Raw genomic sequence first — 17,509 nt, 5'->3', positions numbered from 1 at the left:
TTTTACCAACTAAACCAGTGTCAGTTCATTAACAAACTGCATATCATATTGACCGATAACGAAGAGACATTTTTACAAGATGATTGATTATTAAAGTTTCTGATTAAGGTCAATGTAATAATGTATTAAACCCATAAAAAAGGCTCTGCTTGTTGATTGTCCATCAATAATTTGCAACCATCTCTGTTGAAGGCGATCGACCATATCACCATCCCTGTAATTTCATCAATATAACAAGAATTAATGAAAAAATGGCGAAAAAAGAAGTGATCTCATGGCTCGAAATGAACGTGCCTATAAGGATATTGTGTTGCAGGACGCGGCTGAAGAAGTCGAGGACCCTCATCTAGCCCTTCACATATGATCTCCCCGCTGTCATCCTTGTAGCAGATTACGCCTGTTGCATGATCTTCAAAAACCTGCAGATTACAAGTTACGGGGTATACTTTATCATGAAACCGTCTCATATGAAACAAAAGTACAATTCACTTCTTGGGGTAAGACAGAGTATATCTGACTCAATTGTCCATGTCAGGCCGCCATAGGTAGAGTCATTGAGGCACTGCGATAATGTTGTCGTAAACTTAAGGACACTGTAAATAAGAAATGGCAGAAGACAGCAACAGAAACAATACCTGGTGTCTGATGGAGGATCTGATCTGTAGTTTGGCTGCTTTCTTGACAGGAAGCTGATTTTTCCTAAATATCGACATGCCGAAAACAGATTTCTTAAGATGATCAGATTGCTGAACTATTATCATATGGGGTGAAAAGGAAATTTGTGATGCCATTGAATCTACTTCACTAAATCAGGAAAAAATAAGGATGAATTAGTAAAAGCTGTAAGAAAACTAAGAAGATGAGAATGTTGTCCCGAGAAAACCGTCTCACAGAAGATTTAGTGACTCGTAACTTTTATAGTATGGCCGACCTTCTTACAGGAGACTTAATGACTCAACTTCGTCAAGTGATAGATTACACACAAAAATTCAGTTTGTTTTAAACCAGAATTTGACAAATCCGTCTTAAACAATAACAAGGTTAAATAGATGGATGAGATAAAAAAACAAAATGTCTAGTAAATAACAATTGTCATTCCATGCAATATCTATTTTAGATTTAAAACAAATATGACCGTCTTAAAAAATATCATTAAGAGCCTAATCACAGTCCATTATGTGGGGTAAGGGGGGTCCACATGGATTATCTTGTACAGTTAGTGCACACAGGAGTCTTCATTGGTTGGTTAAGACTTAAGTACTTAAGTTGGATAGTTCTTAATGCAATTGATTGGTCTAGTAGCTCTTTCTAATTCTTTAGAAAATAGTTGTATAGTGTATAAGATGTGTCACTATCCTTATCTCAATCTACTATTCTAATCATACGGAGTATTAAAGATTTTTTGACACATTAATAGAAGTAATGTTAGATGGCCTACTTATTTGGTAACATTCCTAAAAAACAGAGTTTGTTAAACTAAAGTTAAGATAAAAGGTACTCCTTCTCATTAATTTCAAAGAAAATATTGTTTTATCACACTTCTTTAGTTACACGTTATTTAAAATTATAAAAACTAGTTTTTAACCCGTGCAAAATTGCACGGGTATATTTTTATGAATATTGTCGTAAATAATTAACATTTAAAAAATATTAACCAAAATACTATTTCTCTTATAATGATAATAGGTTAAATCAGTGTTAAAACATGGTATAGACTATAGAGTATATTAAATGGAATGTCATATAGAAAAATTCTATCTGACCGAGTATATTTATGAGATAATACCTTATTTTTTTTTAAAAAAGAAAATTCTAGTACGTTGTTCTTTAATTTCTTACTCCATTTACGATTTATTTAAACTTAAATTTAGTATTTAGTATTTTTGTAATAACTAGTTGTTGCACCACGCCCTATCGGGCGCGGTGCCCCAATTTGTCGCAATAATAAGCGTACATAAATTAGAATTATCTTAATAGAAATGAATATGATCCCGCATATATTTAGAATTTGCGGAATAAGCATAGTATTTATTACATAAATGACGAAATTCCTTGAAAACACGGTGTCTAATGTCAAAAAATTAGAGAACAATTGTGAGAGAATAGAAGGCATAATGGCCGCGCTAGTAAGACAAACAATTTTTTTGTTGACAAACGGACCTAAAGAACATGATAACAATACGAGATGACAAAATGAACGCTGACGAACAAAAACACAATACGCTTAGTTATGCTTAGTCTCATGCAACCCTAACGCTAACGCTTAGTTATGCTAAAAAAACAGATCATGGGTAGAGCGCGAGAAAGGTGTCCTTAACATTAACATAAGAGCATGGAAGATGACGACGACGTTTTTCAATTAAAAGGAAGTTCGAGAAATTTAGGAAATCTATTCTTTTTAGTCCATATAGCCCCTTTCTCCTCATATTGCTAACCCTTCTCACCTTACCCCTTCTTCTCACGCATTTCCCTCGTACTACTCCTCCATAACTTCCATGGTACTGCATTCATGAGCTTCATCCACTTAGAAGCCAAACCGGCCACCGTATTGCATTTCACAAGGCAATCAGGAAACATGGCATGTTGTCCATCTGGTATTGCATTTCACAAATGTTTGGACTGACGTGGTCTGCATGATTCGGACATGTGACATGTTGAACACGTGGTCTGCTTCATTCAGTGTTTATGAGCCTTCATAAATGTTTGGACTGACTTCCATTAAGGCGTGAGGATGACAATTAAGGTTTTTAAAGCCGCCTAAAAACCAAGGCAGCCAGAAACGTTAATACTACCTAAATTTTAAGAATCTCGAAGGCAGATTTAACAGAGACTACAACATGAAGACAATTTCCACCATGGCTTTCGCCCGAATAACATATAAGCATCCTTAGTTACTATGTTCAAGAATTCCATTACTGGCTAACTAACTTGTTTAGCCGCATAGTTAAAAATTGGAAATATTCTCTCTAAAAAAACATGTTTACACTGCTAAACAGCTCACTGACTCCAATGTTATGACAAACTTGTGATAAAATATTGGCACATATATCAAGAAGAGACAATTTTTGATACTTATCTTTCAGACCAAGTAATCGCACTGTTAACCCTATGATTAAATGAGGGAATCAGGTACATAGAAATATCACTCCAGTTTATGAGTAGTATGCGTGTATACCCCCTATAGCTTTAAGTAGATGTAAGAATGAGGAATCGACAATACATCAATATAACTGTAGTGTCACACATTCTCTTGCCAACGATGAGGTAAGGACATGGGTGTACAAAGCCTGCCCCCTGTGTTAACATAAAGGAGAGACCACAACATTTGATTTATTGTGAAATTCGCACCCAGAGCTGCATAAACGATAGCTACTTTGCAGTAAATAGAAGTATGATTAAATCTTGTGCGTCATAATACATAATTGCATCATCATCCGGAACCAAACCATAATGTGATTTTAGCTCCATAAGAAATAGAAAAAACAAGGACTCTTCAATATACAGTGAAGTAAGATAGAGTCCTTCAAAAATGTCAACCTACGTGGTTGTGTTAATCGTAATCCAAATGTTTCGCACATAAATATCGACGAAAAATACCAGTTTAGTCGTATTGATTATATACACGATTCAACACATACAAAAGTTGATGAACCTAAGAGTTTATAGTTTAAACAAGTACTCTTGGTCGAAGTAGTAGCATAGATTATCAACCAGAGTTCAATTTGAAACCAACCAACCAACCAGATGAAATTAAGACTTATCATCGTTGGAATTGGTTGACATGCGACAACCATATAATTAAGCTCAGCCAGATACATGATCGCTAGCGAGGTATCCAAGCTTCACCGTTCACCCATATCGTCGCTGGTTTCTCCATTCAAGCCAAGAACTGAAGGTTTGTATAAGTGACTTCTCTCTCGGGCCACCCACAAGATTAGCCTACAAGGATAAAAGACAACTGAATGATTAGTATGAAGTAAATATAGAGGCCAAACATAACACTTAGTTTATGCCCACTTTCTATTAAATAAAGAAAATCAAGACCTTGTTGAACATACAAGGCTGTCTACAATATTATCAGAATCCAAGTGGGAGCCATGGCTTGTTAGCAGCCCAAGTTAAAGGCTTCGGATTCTAGTTGGAGTTCGCTCAAATCAGTAGAGATTCAGACTCTACAATCTTGATTGTTTAAGGAACATTTACCATTCCAAATCGAACCATCTAAATCCCTAATAGTAGAGGTGTAATCAAAATCCATTTTCCGGCTAACTATTTTCTATACAAATAAAATCCCACTTATACTAAGTAATTTTGATTGATATACCGTAGATCAAAGTAGTAAAAAAAAATGGAACACCTGAAGAAGAGAGGCATTAATGTTGATTAAAGAAAGACCAGACTTACAACACCAAAAACAATTAATAGAAAACGGAACACGGATCAAACCTAGCAGACGTAACTTAAGACGGACATTCATCGAGTTAGATCACATGCAATACACATGAACACGAAAAGGAATCTGATCCTCATCATCGAGCATTGAAGGCGACGGGTCGGTGGTAAGAGACGAAGAAAGCAAGGGCAGTTGGAAGGAGCAGGAAGGAGGGAGGCTATGAGTATTAATTGGAAAATGAAATGGATGAATGAGAGAAAAAATATGGGAGACTGGAAGATAGAGTGGAGGAGAAGGAAAAAGGTAGTGTGTGTGTGTGTGAAGAACTACAAAGCTCACACGTGTGGTTGTGTTTAGTCTCCAGAAGCAAAACGCAGGAAATGCTAGGAGGCATGTGCCTTGCACAAGAATGAATAGTTTGGCACTATTCCTAAGGGGGGATTTTAGATGTTGTTACATTTTAAGAGGTTATAGATATTGATTGTGTATTGTTGGAGTTATGCTCCAAAATTAGTTTTAGTGATTCCTATTATTTAGTAGTTGTCATAATTAGCTGCTTTAGTAGTTATTAGCATAAATCTAGTTGTGTTGTGATCATGGGAAACGTGGGTATACATCTCACTTAAACTAGAATCTGTTTTAGATTGTAGGCCTATATTAAAGGCCATTAATTCATGTTTATTAATTGAGCAAGTTTATGATAACTTCTCCCTTTTCTCTCATATTATATCCCCCTTAAAAATTCTACATGTATCAGCTGATGTATTTTTTTCGAACTTTATTTTAATTGTTATTGTAATTTATTATTGTAGTAAAAATTAGGATTGAATTTTCTACAGTTGTTGCACTATATTGTAATTTATTAGTAAAATTTTTTGGGTTGAATAATTTAGTTTTAAATTATTTATTATTCGTTATTATTTACTAATATTTACGTGTAGAAAACATAAACGTAAACATTTACGTCTAAAACTTAAACATAGATTTTTTTTAGCAATTATTTCTAGATTTTTTTTTTGTGGGTCCCACATTTCTTTAAAAAAAATAAAAATAAAAATAAAAATAAAAATATGTATGTGATGACGTGCCTTAAGGAGAATGCTTGAAATGTTTTTGGTTTTATATAGATAAGATTTGATATTTTTGTAATATTTATGGCGATAAATCAAATAAGATCTCACATAATTATATTTTCTTTTTCGGATTTTCTAAAATTGTCCTTAGGACACATGGTAAAAAGTTAATTAGGGAAAGTTTGTTGAGATATATATATCATGACAAATTAGAGTTGGAAATCATATAATCATATTTACCATAATTAGTGATATAATGTTAAAAACTTTCACCTACTTAACTTCTTATCAGGTGTCCTGAGGGCACATGTTAGAGAAACCATTTCTTTTATAGATTACAAATAATAAGAAAGATTCTCTACAATCATGATTAATGTCAAAAGATCAATATTACCTCAAGAGTGGATGAGAGAAAGTATATGTTTAAACTTTGAACTTTATGTGTGTCTACCGAAGGTTTTCGAGGTATCTTATTTGTAAGTGTTTTAGGCGTTTTTGTAAGTTTGGTTTTCATTTGAATGCAATGGGCGATGATAAGATAATTATTGTAAAGTCACTATATACTGTATGCCAGATTGACTTAGAGTATCTGTTCTTTTATACTTAATTTCAGCGTATTTCAGTTCAGTTCAGCTCTATTCAGTTCAGTTCGAATTTATTCAGTTTAGTTTAACTTATCTCTTTACAAATTAACTCTTGCTTTAGTTTAGTTTAGCTCAATTCACTTCAGTTCAGTTATTTTTCAGTTGAAAAAAAAAGACTTAGTTAAAGATTAAAAATTAGTGGAAAAATCATAGTTGTCTATCTAATAAACCTAATTTCTGGTAGGGCAAATGTTGGATACTTTGAGCATAACTATGATTAAACCTATTCATAGGATTTTTTGAGCTAAGCAATAAATCTACTTCTTGGAAATTTGAGCTAAGGCAATAAACTCTAATGAACCTTCTATTTGAAGAAAATTAATTTGGGCTACAGTCATTTTCTTCTCATTGTCATCATCAACTCAACAAAAACAATCATAAAGTTTTAATGGAAAATTAATTTAAAGGCAATTAAAATGTAAATGGATAGTGTGAGTGGAGAAAATGGATACCCCACTTGTATTTTGTGAGAGGGCTGTAAGTTTTATAGTCTAAATTAACATGTTCCACTCTCATAATGAACATGTATAAACTGAATGCGGAAGCGATAAAAGAGATCGATTACTTACCTCCAGCCATTGCTTGAAATAATTGATCCGTCTTAATGAATAATCCAATTTCTTATGCCCCAAATCTAACTTGGTTTCCAAACTCCCAGCCTCACAATTTAGATGGTGTATTTTCTTAATGAGGTAAGTTTGGTGAACCTTAATCAGAATAAATATGTTCCCCTTATATAGACTATTGCCATCAAAGAGTCAAGGGGACAGTTTCCTAAATTGTGAGTGGTAAATTATGGGAGACAATAGTGAAAACAAAATCCTAGGTAAATTCCACCAATGGACCAACTTAATTTCCTTAAAATAACTTAATTAAATATTAGTATAATACTTATTTGATTTATGGAAATATCTTACAAGGGCCACTATTCGTCTTCAACCTGTGATGAATAGTGGTAGTCTTCAATAAGACGGACTGTTAATAATATATGTAAATATTCATATGATTAAAAAAAAGGAAATTTGCATATAGTCCATGGAATATGCTTTCTTGATACTAAACATCATGCTGACAATCACCTCACCGAGTAGGTCTTGCTTAAGACGGGTCGAATCTTAAGACGGGTAGTTACACTCACAAAACGAATATGGGGGACAAGGTGGGGGCACCCCCATGTGCCTTCCACTATCCTCTATTTGGGCATTTTGTCTCACAAAATGGTATCCGTCTACAACTTAAGACGAATAGTGCCCGTCTTAAGTAAGAATTTGTGTCACCTTTATCATATACTCCCGAGTCCCGACGTCCCAGTCATTTGTTTACTTTTTTTTCTTTTGGCACAAAAATTAATGGAGAGGCGATCATTTGAGGGTAGTGTTATTAGATTATAAGTGGAAAATAATAAAATTGGATGATCAAATAACTCAATAAAAACATGTCTAATATAGAAATGTAAACAAATGAATGAGACGCCCTAATTTGAAACAGGTAAATAAATAAGCGAAACGGAGAGAATACACAGTATTATAATATTAAATACTCCCTCCATTCAACTCAACATTACAAGTTTCTCTTTTGTACACTATTCACAAGTGAACATTCAATGTCGATTTTCTCTTGATATATAAGTGAAAATATATTCATGTGAGATGTTATTTTATTCGTCTTTAGGAGCACATTAAGAATATCTATCTTTTTAGTATAATTATAGCAAATACGTAGCTAAAAATATTTACCGCGTAAAATACGCGTTGCCAAACGTAAAAAAGCAAAATGGTAAACAAATAATCGAGACGAGCGGTGTAATACGTAACATGAAGAACATGTATACGATTGTGACAAGAAAATGTACAGAATCAGTTATAAACTTATGGCCCAAGAAGTTTCTATATAGTGTGGACTATAGAGATATAATATGGAGATGGGCTTAAACCAAGAAAGTACAAGAATCGGTTATGGCCCAAGCTTAAACCAAGAAAGTACAAGAATCGGTTATGGCCCAATAAGACGATAGCCCATGTCCCTCTAAGCTAAAATGGTGGCTCCTAGATATGGCAAGCGGGTCAACCGGGTCGGATTCATGCTGGGTTAATTTCGGGTTCGCAAGGGTTCGGATCGGGTCGTTTTCGGAAAAAAAAAAAACTGATATCAACTTTTTTTTATGGATAATAATCAGTGACCGACAATAAACATTCGGATCGGGTTATATTGAGTCGGTCAATTTGGGTTCGGATTAAGTTCGTGTGTCGGGTCAAGTATTGGTCAGATTATTCGGACTGGGTCAATTTTGCCAAGTCGAGTGACACCCAACCAACCAATTACACGTACGCTTGTGTGAAGATTAACTATCGGGCCTCTAAGGCGAATTAGGCCTTGTTTTTCTCCATTTTAATTTTAATTTATATACAGCTCCGTTTAACGATTTCGGATGTCTTTAGTGCAGTTCATATCTCCTTAGTTCACGTCTACTCAACTTATTTCTATGGTTAAAACTTTTTTAATTCAGTCCATAAGAACATAAACTCGGTATGAAATTTTTTTTGTATTCTTTGAAATGATCGTGGTCCTTAGTTCTTACACCTAAGCCTTTATAGTATTTTATTTGGTGGATTGTCCTCAAGTATAAGAAGGACGATAACAAGTATTTTACTATTTTTCACTCGGTATTTATGCATGTGGATTGTCAAATTGAATACATGTTGAATGGTCGTATCAAAGAGTTGCTTACTACAGTATTTATTTATTCCTTGGACCTTGAACAACTGTTTTACTATAATAACGTACGAAGGTAAATAGCTCCCAAATGGATGCACAATGGACCATGGTCCAAAACAAATCTCCAAGACAAGAGTTGTAATATTTGGCATGATAATTGATTTTGCATACTACTCCCCCCAAAAGTTTTAAATGCCTTTAATTCCGTTTAAAGAAAACAACGTCATTATTTTAAATTGACAACTCTTTTTAAGTGTGAAGAGAGTTATGAGAGCAAATTTATAACTGTCGAAATATAAACTTAAATTATGACTCATGAATACCTTCACTCATGTCTTTATCAGCCCAAATCAAAACCTAAATATTAAGTATAAGTGCATTGAAAAATTAATCGACCACACGACCTCTTTGCAGCTCTATCCACCGATCAGTCGACCACACGACCTCTTAGCAACCTCATTAGTCATTCCTGTAGTATGAAAAATGGGATTATCAAAAACAAATTAATTTAAGGAAATAACTAGTCACTCAAATTGGAGGAGTACTTAGCTTGTACACCTTGAACTTTCCTTTGTCCTTACTCATGGGATGCTTTTCCCTTGTTCCAAAGCTTTCCACCCTTAAACAACTTCTTTTCATAAAATTGGATGTACATGAACATGCTTAATTAAATATAATAATTTAAGTACAATTTTGTCTCTACTCTCTAATCCTCCCTTATTTCAGTCCATTGGGCATTGACTGTTATGCATGTTTTTGGGCAAAAGGAGTAAAGTTGTGAAATTGGTGGTCCATGAGTCCAAATCTAATGTATGTCATCCATTTCGTCTACAAGTCCTTGTTATTTATCCAAGTTCGTTTAACTCTTAAATTCCTTACTATTAGGAGATTCAAATGCAACAATATTATCTCTGTGTCTCAATGATATCCGTAAGTTGTGTTTGCAATACAAATAAGCTACTTTTAAATGACCCATATAAAAATTGCATCGAAGGGAAGCTACTTCAAAAAATAAAAAATAAAAATCGCAATCATTTTAGTGAGTCATTTTGGTTTGTTTTATCATAATCCAGAATCAAAGAGTAATGATTCTTTGACTCCATTGAAAACATCGATATATTACAAATTTCAAGTATTTGAAAATATTTATTAGAGGATTATAAGGTGTTACTCCTAAACCTTTGATTTTTTCGAAAGTATATCATATATATGAGGTACAACATTATTTACGAAATAATAAAAGTTGTTATTAAAATACCTGAGAACAGTAATTTGCCTATTATCAAATTATTTATAAAATGAATTTTACTGGAAAGTTTTTTTTTTTTTTTTTTTTGCAATTCCGTTAATAGCGTCTGTTATTACGACTCGTGCAATTATTGCACTAGTTTAAAACTAGTTATCCTATAAGATTTCGCGTTTATTTCTATCATTAATTATTCATTGGGACAGAGGGAATAAAATAATTTTTAGAGGCCATGTTCTTTTACTATAACTATCTAAACTAACTAAATTAAACTAAATTATTAATAACGACACTAAATTTAACAAGTGAAAAACAAGAATAAATTAAATTGCATATATTTACAGAAATCGAACTAAACTGAACCCAAAATAATCTAAAATGTCAATTTTTTTTATATTTTCTTGAGAAAATTATTGATTACAGTCTTTTAGAAATTACTTTTTGAAAATTATAGTCTTATATAATTTTTTTATAAATTACATCCAAATTACCACTTTTGATGAGAAATTATTGCCAAAATATATATTCGTGTGGAAAATTCATGCAAATTTGAATTTTTGCCAGTTAAGTTAATCTTTTGTGACAAAATTGCCCTTACCTTCCTATAATTTGTTCTTTCATACTCTCTTGTGTTCATCATATTTCAGTTAGTAATCTTATCTCTTAATTTCCATTTCTCCAACATCTCCCCTAATCAATCTCCCATTTTTTCTTTTTTTTCAACATCTACCCTAATCAATTTAACTGAATTCTATTATTTCTATTACAAGTTCAAAATAATAATTAACTATTCTTCATCATCTCTTCTATATCACATTTGTAGATTAATTTTTCCCAAATAAAAAAAAAATTAGGGTTCTTCAATTTGACGCCACCACCAACAACAAATTGAAGATAAAATTAAGAGAAATTTGGGTGTATGAATACGGACTTTTCGAAGTAGAACCGTTGGACGATGCACCAGTTTGCCGCTCATGATCTGGAGTCCTAATTTGACAATGAGAAATGAGATTTCTGTAGAAATTAGGGAAATAAAGAGAAAGATATGGATAGATGAGAGTAGACCTGGCAAATAGATCAGGTCGTGTCGGGTTCGTGTTCGTGTCACATGTAAACGGGTCACAAACCCTTCAACCCAAACCCGACCCGTTTAAATCTCGTGTCGTGTTCGTGTCGACCCACTTACATAAATGAGTCATCAAGCCTCAACCCTAACCCGCTAATATCGTGTCGGGTTCGGGTCGTGTTTTCGTGTCATGTCAATATTTGGAAAGTTTTAAGTATATTTATGTGATGAAAGATAAAAAAAAATTAGGATTAATTTATTAAACAGGTCATTCGTGTCGGGTTCGAATTTAGAGAGCTCAACCCAAACCCGACCCAATTAAATATCATGTCGTGTTCGTGTCGACCCACCTACATAAATGGGTCATTGAGCCTCAACCCAAACCCGTTAATTTCGTGTCGAGTTCGTGTCGTGTTTTCGTGTCGTGTCATTATTTGACAGCTCTAGATGAGAGTGTTGAGGAAGATGAGAGGTTTTAGGATAAAATTCTTAAAGAAAAGGTAATAAGGTAGGGAGATGTAAGAAATCTGGGTGTGTAGACTTTAAAATAAGACAAGGGTATATCACATATTTTTACAAAATTTACCGATTCCTCAACTAATGCAATTTTAGAAGAAAAGTGATATTTTGGTTGTAATTAAAATATATATATATATATATATATATATATATATATATATATATATATATATATATATATATATATATATATATAAAAAGCCCGTAATTTTTAAAAAAGTGATTTTCAAAAGACTATACTTCCTCCATTTAACTCCACTCTACCACTTTCCTTTTTCACGTTTGCCAACGCGTGTTTTACGCGTTAAATATCATTAGCTACGTATTTGCAAAAATTATAAAAGTTAGATATTTTTAATGTACTCGTAAAGACGAATCAAACAAGATCCCACATGAATATATTTCCACTTACGTATCGAGAGAAAATCGAAATTCAATACACAATTGTGAATAGTGTACAAAAGTGAAATAGGTAGAGTGGGGTTGAATGGAGGAAGTATAATTAACAATTTTCTCGATTTTATTTATACAAATATTTCTTTTTCACAAAATCTCATTGAAGACGGCGATATCCGTCACAAGCTTGTGACGGATAGCGTTTTCTCTCACAAAATAACATGAGAGATGAGTGGGAAAGCACATGGGGATGCCCCACCTTGTCCCCTCTCCCCTTTTGTAAGAGGTCACAAGCTTGTGACGGTATTAGCCCGTCACAAGCAAGACGCTTTGTTTCTTTTTACCTCGATGCTACTTTCCTACTGTATGAGTCTATCAGTCTTTACTTGGCTTGGTTGGTCAAATCTTCTTCTGTTTTTATAGTACTTCAACTCTACCTATATACTACTGTTCCACTGCCTTCTTCTGCTCCCTCACCATCCACACTTCTTCACACTTTAGTACTACTTCACAACAACTCTTGTTCATCTTCATTTTTTCCCTCAAAAAACTAAAAAAAATGGATCTCACCACCCCAAAATACTATCATCCCACATCTCCATTTCCTTCATCCCAAGAAGTAAGTTTAACACTCATCTTTGTTCTTTTCTTACTCATTTTTATTCTTTCCGTCTCGATCACTTGTTTAACTTTTATATTTATTGTATGAAGTATTTTAATTAAAGGTAAATAAATAATTGAGACGAAGGAAATATTAGTTTAATAAGTACTAATCTAATTAATCCAAATTCTTATGTCATGCTTTTTACAAACATTTGTACTAGTACAAAACACTTGTCTTTATTTTTGTGTGTGTCATGTAACTTGTCACATACCATCTATGTTACTCAAACTCGTTTAGAAGAATCCGACATAGTATGTGTCTAAGTCACTAAGTGTCACATTTGGCTATGGTCATTTAAATAACTTGTCACTTTCCAATGCTAGGACTCGTTTAGAAGAATCTCACACGGTACGTGTCCAAGTGTTGGATTTGGCTATGTTCCCTAAAAATATAAATATATTGAATTAAAATGAAGTGTCTTAGTGTCGAGGTTGGGACACTGGTATGTGAGGAAATAAGAAGAGTCGGAATATATATTATTTTATATATAATGATTACACCCACAATGCATGTTCAAAATTTGAATTTCTTAGATGGGTTCAATGCAGGAATTAGAAGAATGCAAAACCAAAGGAAACCCATTTGCAGAAACAATAATTAGTAATGAAATAGACCCAATTTGCAAGCTTAATCTCAAAGAAACTTCAGAATTTGTCAAATCATTACCAATGAGCAATTCTACTAATTCAACAACTCAAAGAAGAAAATCAACAGAAGTTTTTATGAATAATAATAATTCTCCAAATTTACGAAAACTGGAAACACCAACAACACCAGGAAGACCAGTATTCAGTTTCAGTGTTGCAAGAAAAAGTATTCCATCAAAATGGGATGATGCTGAAAAATGGCTGGTTAATGGTTCATCATGTCATGAATCTCCTGCTCGTCATTCCGTCACTAATCATCACTCTATCAGTAATCATACTCATAATTTTATATTTGGTAGTAATAAAAATGTAATTAAGCCAAGATTAAGTTGTGATGCTGCAATTGCTGAAAAAGTGTCTAGGTTTATTCAGGAAAAAGAAGAAGTAATTAGTTCAAGTATTGCTTTCAATGGACTTATGCTTCCTGCTGATTTGCCTTTAAAAGGTTGGTTATTTTTCTTCTAAAGTTTTTGGCTTTTTAGTTACTTTTGTTAATAATAATGCCCTTCCTTTTCAACTTTAGATAGATTGCTTGTGTCACTCATTTTGTGAGAGTGTAAAAACTGTTCAGAGTATAAAACCGATCTTGGGACTCTAACCATCAGCTTAAGCTTTTGGTTGAGTTGGTTCTTTGACACGGTATCAGAGTCAGGTTGACCAAAAGGTCACGGAGACTCCAACCAAAAGCTTAGGTTGAAATGGTTTCTTGACAAAAACGAGTGACAGGGTATATTTTCGAGTACTGCTATCTTTCTTTTGCATTGTGGGTTCTCTTTGAAAGTGACAAGTGACAACACTCATGTTGTTTTCAGAAATTTTGAATTTTACATTCAATTTGTACATGGGTTTTTCATTAGGAAAATGAGTTGGCGCCACGGGTGTCACCCAATCTCGGCGCCACTCTCTCACGTGGGGACCCCTTCAATAAAGGATGCATGTGAGAGGGTGGCACCCAATCTCGGCGCCACCCGTGGCGCCCTATCATTATCATTTTCATTAATGATTTCGTAAAATGATCAAATTTTGGGGTTTTTTCTTACTCATTTACGACATTATTTATGATCTATGTTACTCCTACTCGGAATGTGGGATGCAACTATCATATGGTGTCGGAATGTGGGATACGGCTATTTTTTGCAAAGTTTTCAAATTTTTTTAGTCTGAAATGAAGTGTGGAATGTCATGTCATGTCATGTCGTGGCGGACACTTTCAAGTGAAGTGTTGGAGTAACGTAGTTAATGACAGTAGTAGATTTCTGTAGAAAAGGAAGAAACTTTGTACTCAATTATGAACATAAAGTGATTTCATTAATGATTTCGTAGATTGATCTTTTTTTTTGTTTAATTAAGATCATAAACTTGACAATGCAGATAAATACACAGATGAAATCGAACCATTTACACCGAATTTTAAGTATTCGGAACCTACCACAGAGGCATTTTTGTTCAAAAGCCATAAACTTCAAAGTGATCAAATGAAAGACGCTTGCACCGAAATGATCCCATATAAGGAGGTACAACATAGAGACTTCGGCACTGAAATGACACCATTAGGAAGCTCAACAACATCAAGATGTCACACGCCCTTCAAAAGCAACTCACCTGCCCGCCACAACACGCCGTCCAGCCGGTCTGGACTGCTGGCATTGACGGCCGAACCAAGCGCAATTGACATGGCTCAGCTGCAAGAGTGTCATTTTGCTAAGCTTCAAATTGGGTCAACTCCATTTGACTCGGTTACTACTAATTGGAGTTCTAGAGAGGAGGAGGAAGAGGAGATATCCAAGAGTTTACGACATTTTGAACTTGGAAGGAGGAGTGTTTCTGTTTCCGAGTCTAGAGCTTCTGTTTGGGAAGAAGAGGAGAAAACCAAGTCTTGTCTCAGGTCAGCAATCACTAACCAAAAATTTACTTATTTTGCTGTAAAAAACGGAATTTGCTTCTGAGATTCATCTGTGACAGTTGGTTAATTACGTGAATTTGTTCTATTTGCAAAGGTATCGAAGAGAAGAAGCCAAAATTCAAGCTTGGATAAATCTTCAAACTGCCAAAGCAGAAGCTCAATCAAAAAAACTTGAGGTACTGCGATTTAGCGCTCTCTTTCCCTCCTCGTACTTATTTTCTGGCCTTGCTTATTGTTCGATGAGTTTATGGACAATGCTTTGGAGTCAGGTAATTTCCGGGTTGGTGTAGATTGTCGCTGTTAAGGTTATTACTGGATCATTTCAAGCTGTGTTACCCCAACCTACGACATGGGTGTCGTGTCTGACACGTGTCGAGTGCTGGATACGGCTATTTTGTGCAAAATTTTCAATTTTTTGGTCTAAAATGAAGTGTCAAAGTGTAGTGTCGGCACGATAGGTGTCGGACACGCGTCACAGCAGTTAAGTAAGTGAAGTGTCGGAGTAACATAGATTTCAAGTCGTGTCAAGTTCACGGTTTGTTCTTAGGTTCTGATCCGATTACGTTTTCCTTCCTTTTTCAAATGTGGGACACTTAAAACAGTTAAACTACAAATACAATCCGCGATTCTAAGCCATCGGATCTAGGAAGAATTATCAAACATAAAGTAATAGTTTACTGCCTAAGACTAAAGAGATCCCCATGTGTAATGTAGCATCTTAAACACTTAAACTATTTGTTTAATTAACACTAAATGTGTTTGTTAGTGAAATGGGTGTTAATTTTTGACTGTCTGAAGTTCGAAGACTGTGTTTCCGGTATAGTTTATAAGCATGCATTATCCGTCTCGAGCCAAACGCAAGCATGCAAACAAACAAACAATCCTTCATTAAAATTAAAATTTCTTCTTCACAACCTTCTAAAACAGAAACAGTTTCTTAATCAGCTTTTTTCTTTAACAACACTTTCGAAATCCAATGGTTGCATTAAACTGGTCTTTTTATAAACATGCTTACATTCTAAGTAAAAAAACAGGTAAAAAGTAATGCAATTTTGTTTACTTTAACATCAAATCTTCCATAAAACAGCTGTTGTTTATATTGTAACTTGCGTATACCCATGTGAAATTCTTGTCCCAATATATTATAAATGCAATTAGGATTAGGACCATCTTTTACTTTCAAAATCTTTTACTATTATATGATAATCTTCATTGATTACCGCTTGTTTTGACCACTTAATGGTTGTAGTGGCGGAGTGACGGGGTTATCAGGGGTCGTCACCGCCTCTGCCCGAGTCTTTGGCCTTCCCTCTTCACGAATAATGAATTAGAAATTTTAAGTTAAAAGTTCCATTTTTTTTTTTACGGTTTTTATGTTGAATTCTATATTTATCCCCCGACTCCAGACCCTGGTTAAGGCGACCATATTGTAAAAAAACAAAAAACTTTAACTGTAATTTGAAGTTGACGGGTTTTAAACCTATGTTATGAGAGTAAGACCGTTTTTTAGGTCTAAGTTCAACTTTCTTGACTCGATTGTATTGTTATTATACACCATCCATTAGAAACAGCTCGTCTTATAAATGAAGAATTATACTGAAATTGCGAAAAAATGGAACAGGTAAAAATACAGAAGATGAGATCAAATTTAGAAGAAAAATTGATGAAAAGAATGGCAATAGTAGAAAGAAAAGCAGAGGAATGGAGAGAAGCAGCACAAGTTGAGCATTCTGAACAAATCCGAAAGGCAACTGAACGAGCTCAGAAACTTAAATTAAACAAACACATCCAAAATTCTCATTTATCTTCTCACATTGTTTCATGTGGCTGTTTCCCTTGTACTTCTAATCACTAATTTTGCATGCAAATTTTATTCATACTCCTATTATATAAGTATTTAAATTTGTTTCGCAATGCTGCATTTCTTTTTCTATCATCTCAATTTGACGAGTTATTAAAAAATAAAGAGGAGAAGAAGCCTTGTCATAGACTTGCATGCCTGTTAAAATACGAGTTTATCTTATTGTATTACTTGTTTGCTCTTCTTAATTTTATCCGCTCCAACACTAATTCGAGAGGCATACCATGTTACACTCACCATATTCTTTCAACAAAAAGTAGACATTTTTGTAAGATTCTTGAATGATATGAATCCCTATACAAACACTAGGGAAGTACAAGTACTTGAGAATCAAAAGATCATATAAATCCCTTAAATTAAGGGGATTTGTGAAAGCCTAATA

The 17,509-nt window shown here is 34.0% G+C and overlaps 2 protein-coding genes across 2 annotated transcripts; one reads left to right on the top strand and one right to left on the bottom strand.

Moving 5' to 3' along the window:
- Positions 1-10: 10 nt before the first annotated feature.
- On the bottom strand, positions 11-868 carry LOC141622683 (uncharacterized). The gene is made up of 3 exons (XM_074438689.1): positions 636-868; positions 295-419; positions 11-214 (listed from the first exon to the last, which is right to left on the bottom strand). Exons 1-3 carry the CDS (start codon positions 789-791, stop codon positions 91-93), a joined length of 405 nt encoding a protein of 134 aa, XP_074294790.1. The 5' UTR covers positions 792-868; the 3' UTR covers positions 11-90.
- An 11,574-nt stretch (positions 869-12,442) lies between these two features.
- LOC141622679 (uncharacterized) lies at positions 12,443-17,180 on the top strand. The gene is made up of 5 exons (XM_074438683.1): positions 12,443-12,671; positions 13,265-13,808; positions 14,735-15,248; positions 15,361-15,442; positions 16,888-17,180. The coding sequence occupies exons 1-5, from the start codon at positions 12,612-12,614 to the stop codon at positions 17,119-17,121; spliced, it is 1,434 nt and encodes a 477-aa protein (XP_074294784.1). The 5' UTR covers positions 12,443-12,611; the 3' UTR covers positions 17,122-17,180.
- Positions 17,181-17,509: the final 329 nt, after the last annotated feature.

Source organism: Silene latifolia, chromosome X (genome assembly GCF_048544455.1).
Source record: "Silene latifolia isolate original U9 population chromosome X, ASM4854445v1, whole genome shotgun sequence".
Classification (NCBI taxonomy): domain Eukaryota; kingdom Viridiplantae; phylum Streptophyta; class Magnoliopsida; order Caryophyllales; family Caryophyllaceae; genus Silene; species Silene latifolia.
The sequence above is the reverse complement of the archived record's forward strand: the minus strand, read 5'-3'. Positions and strand labels throughout refer to the sequence as shown.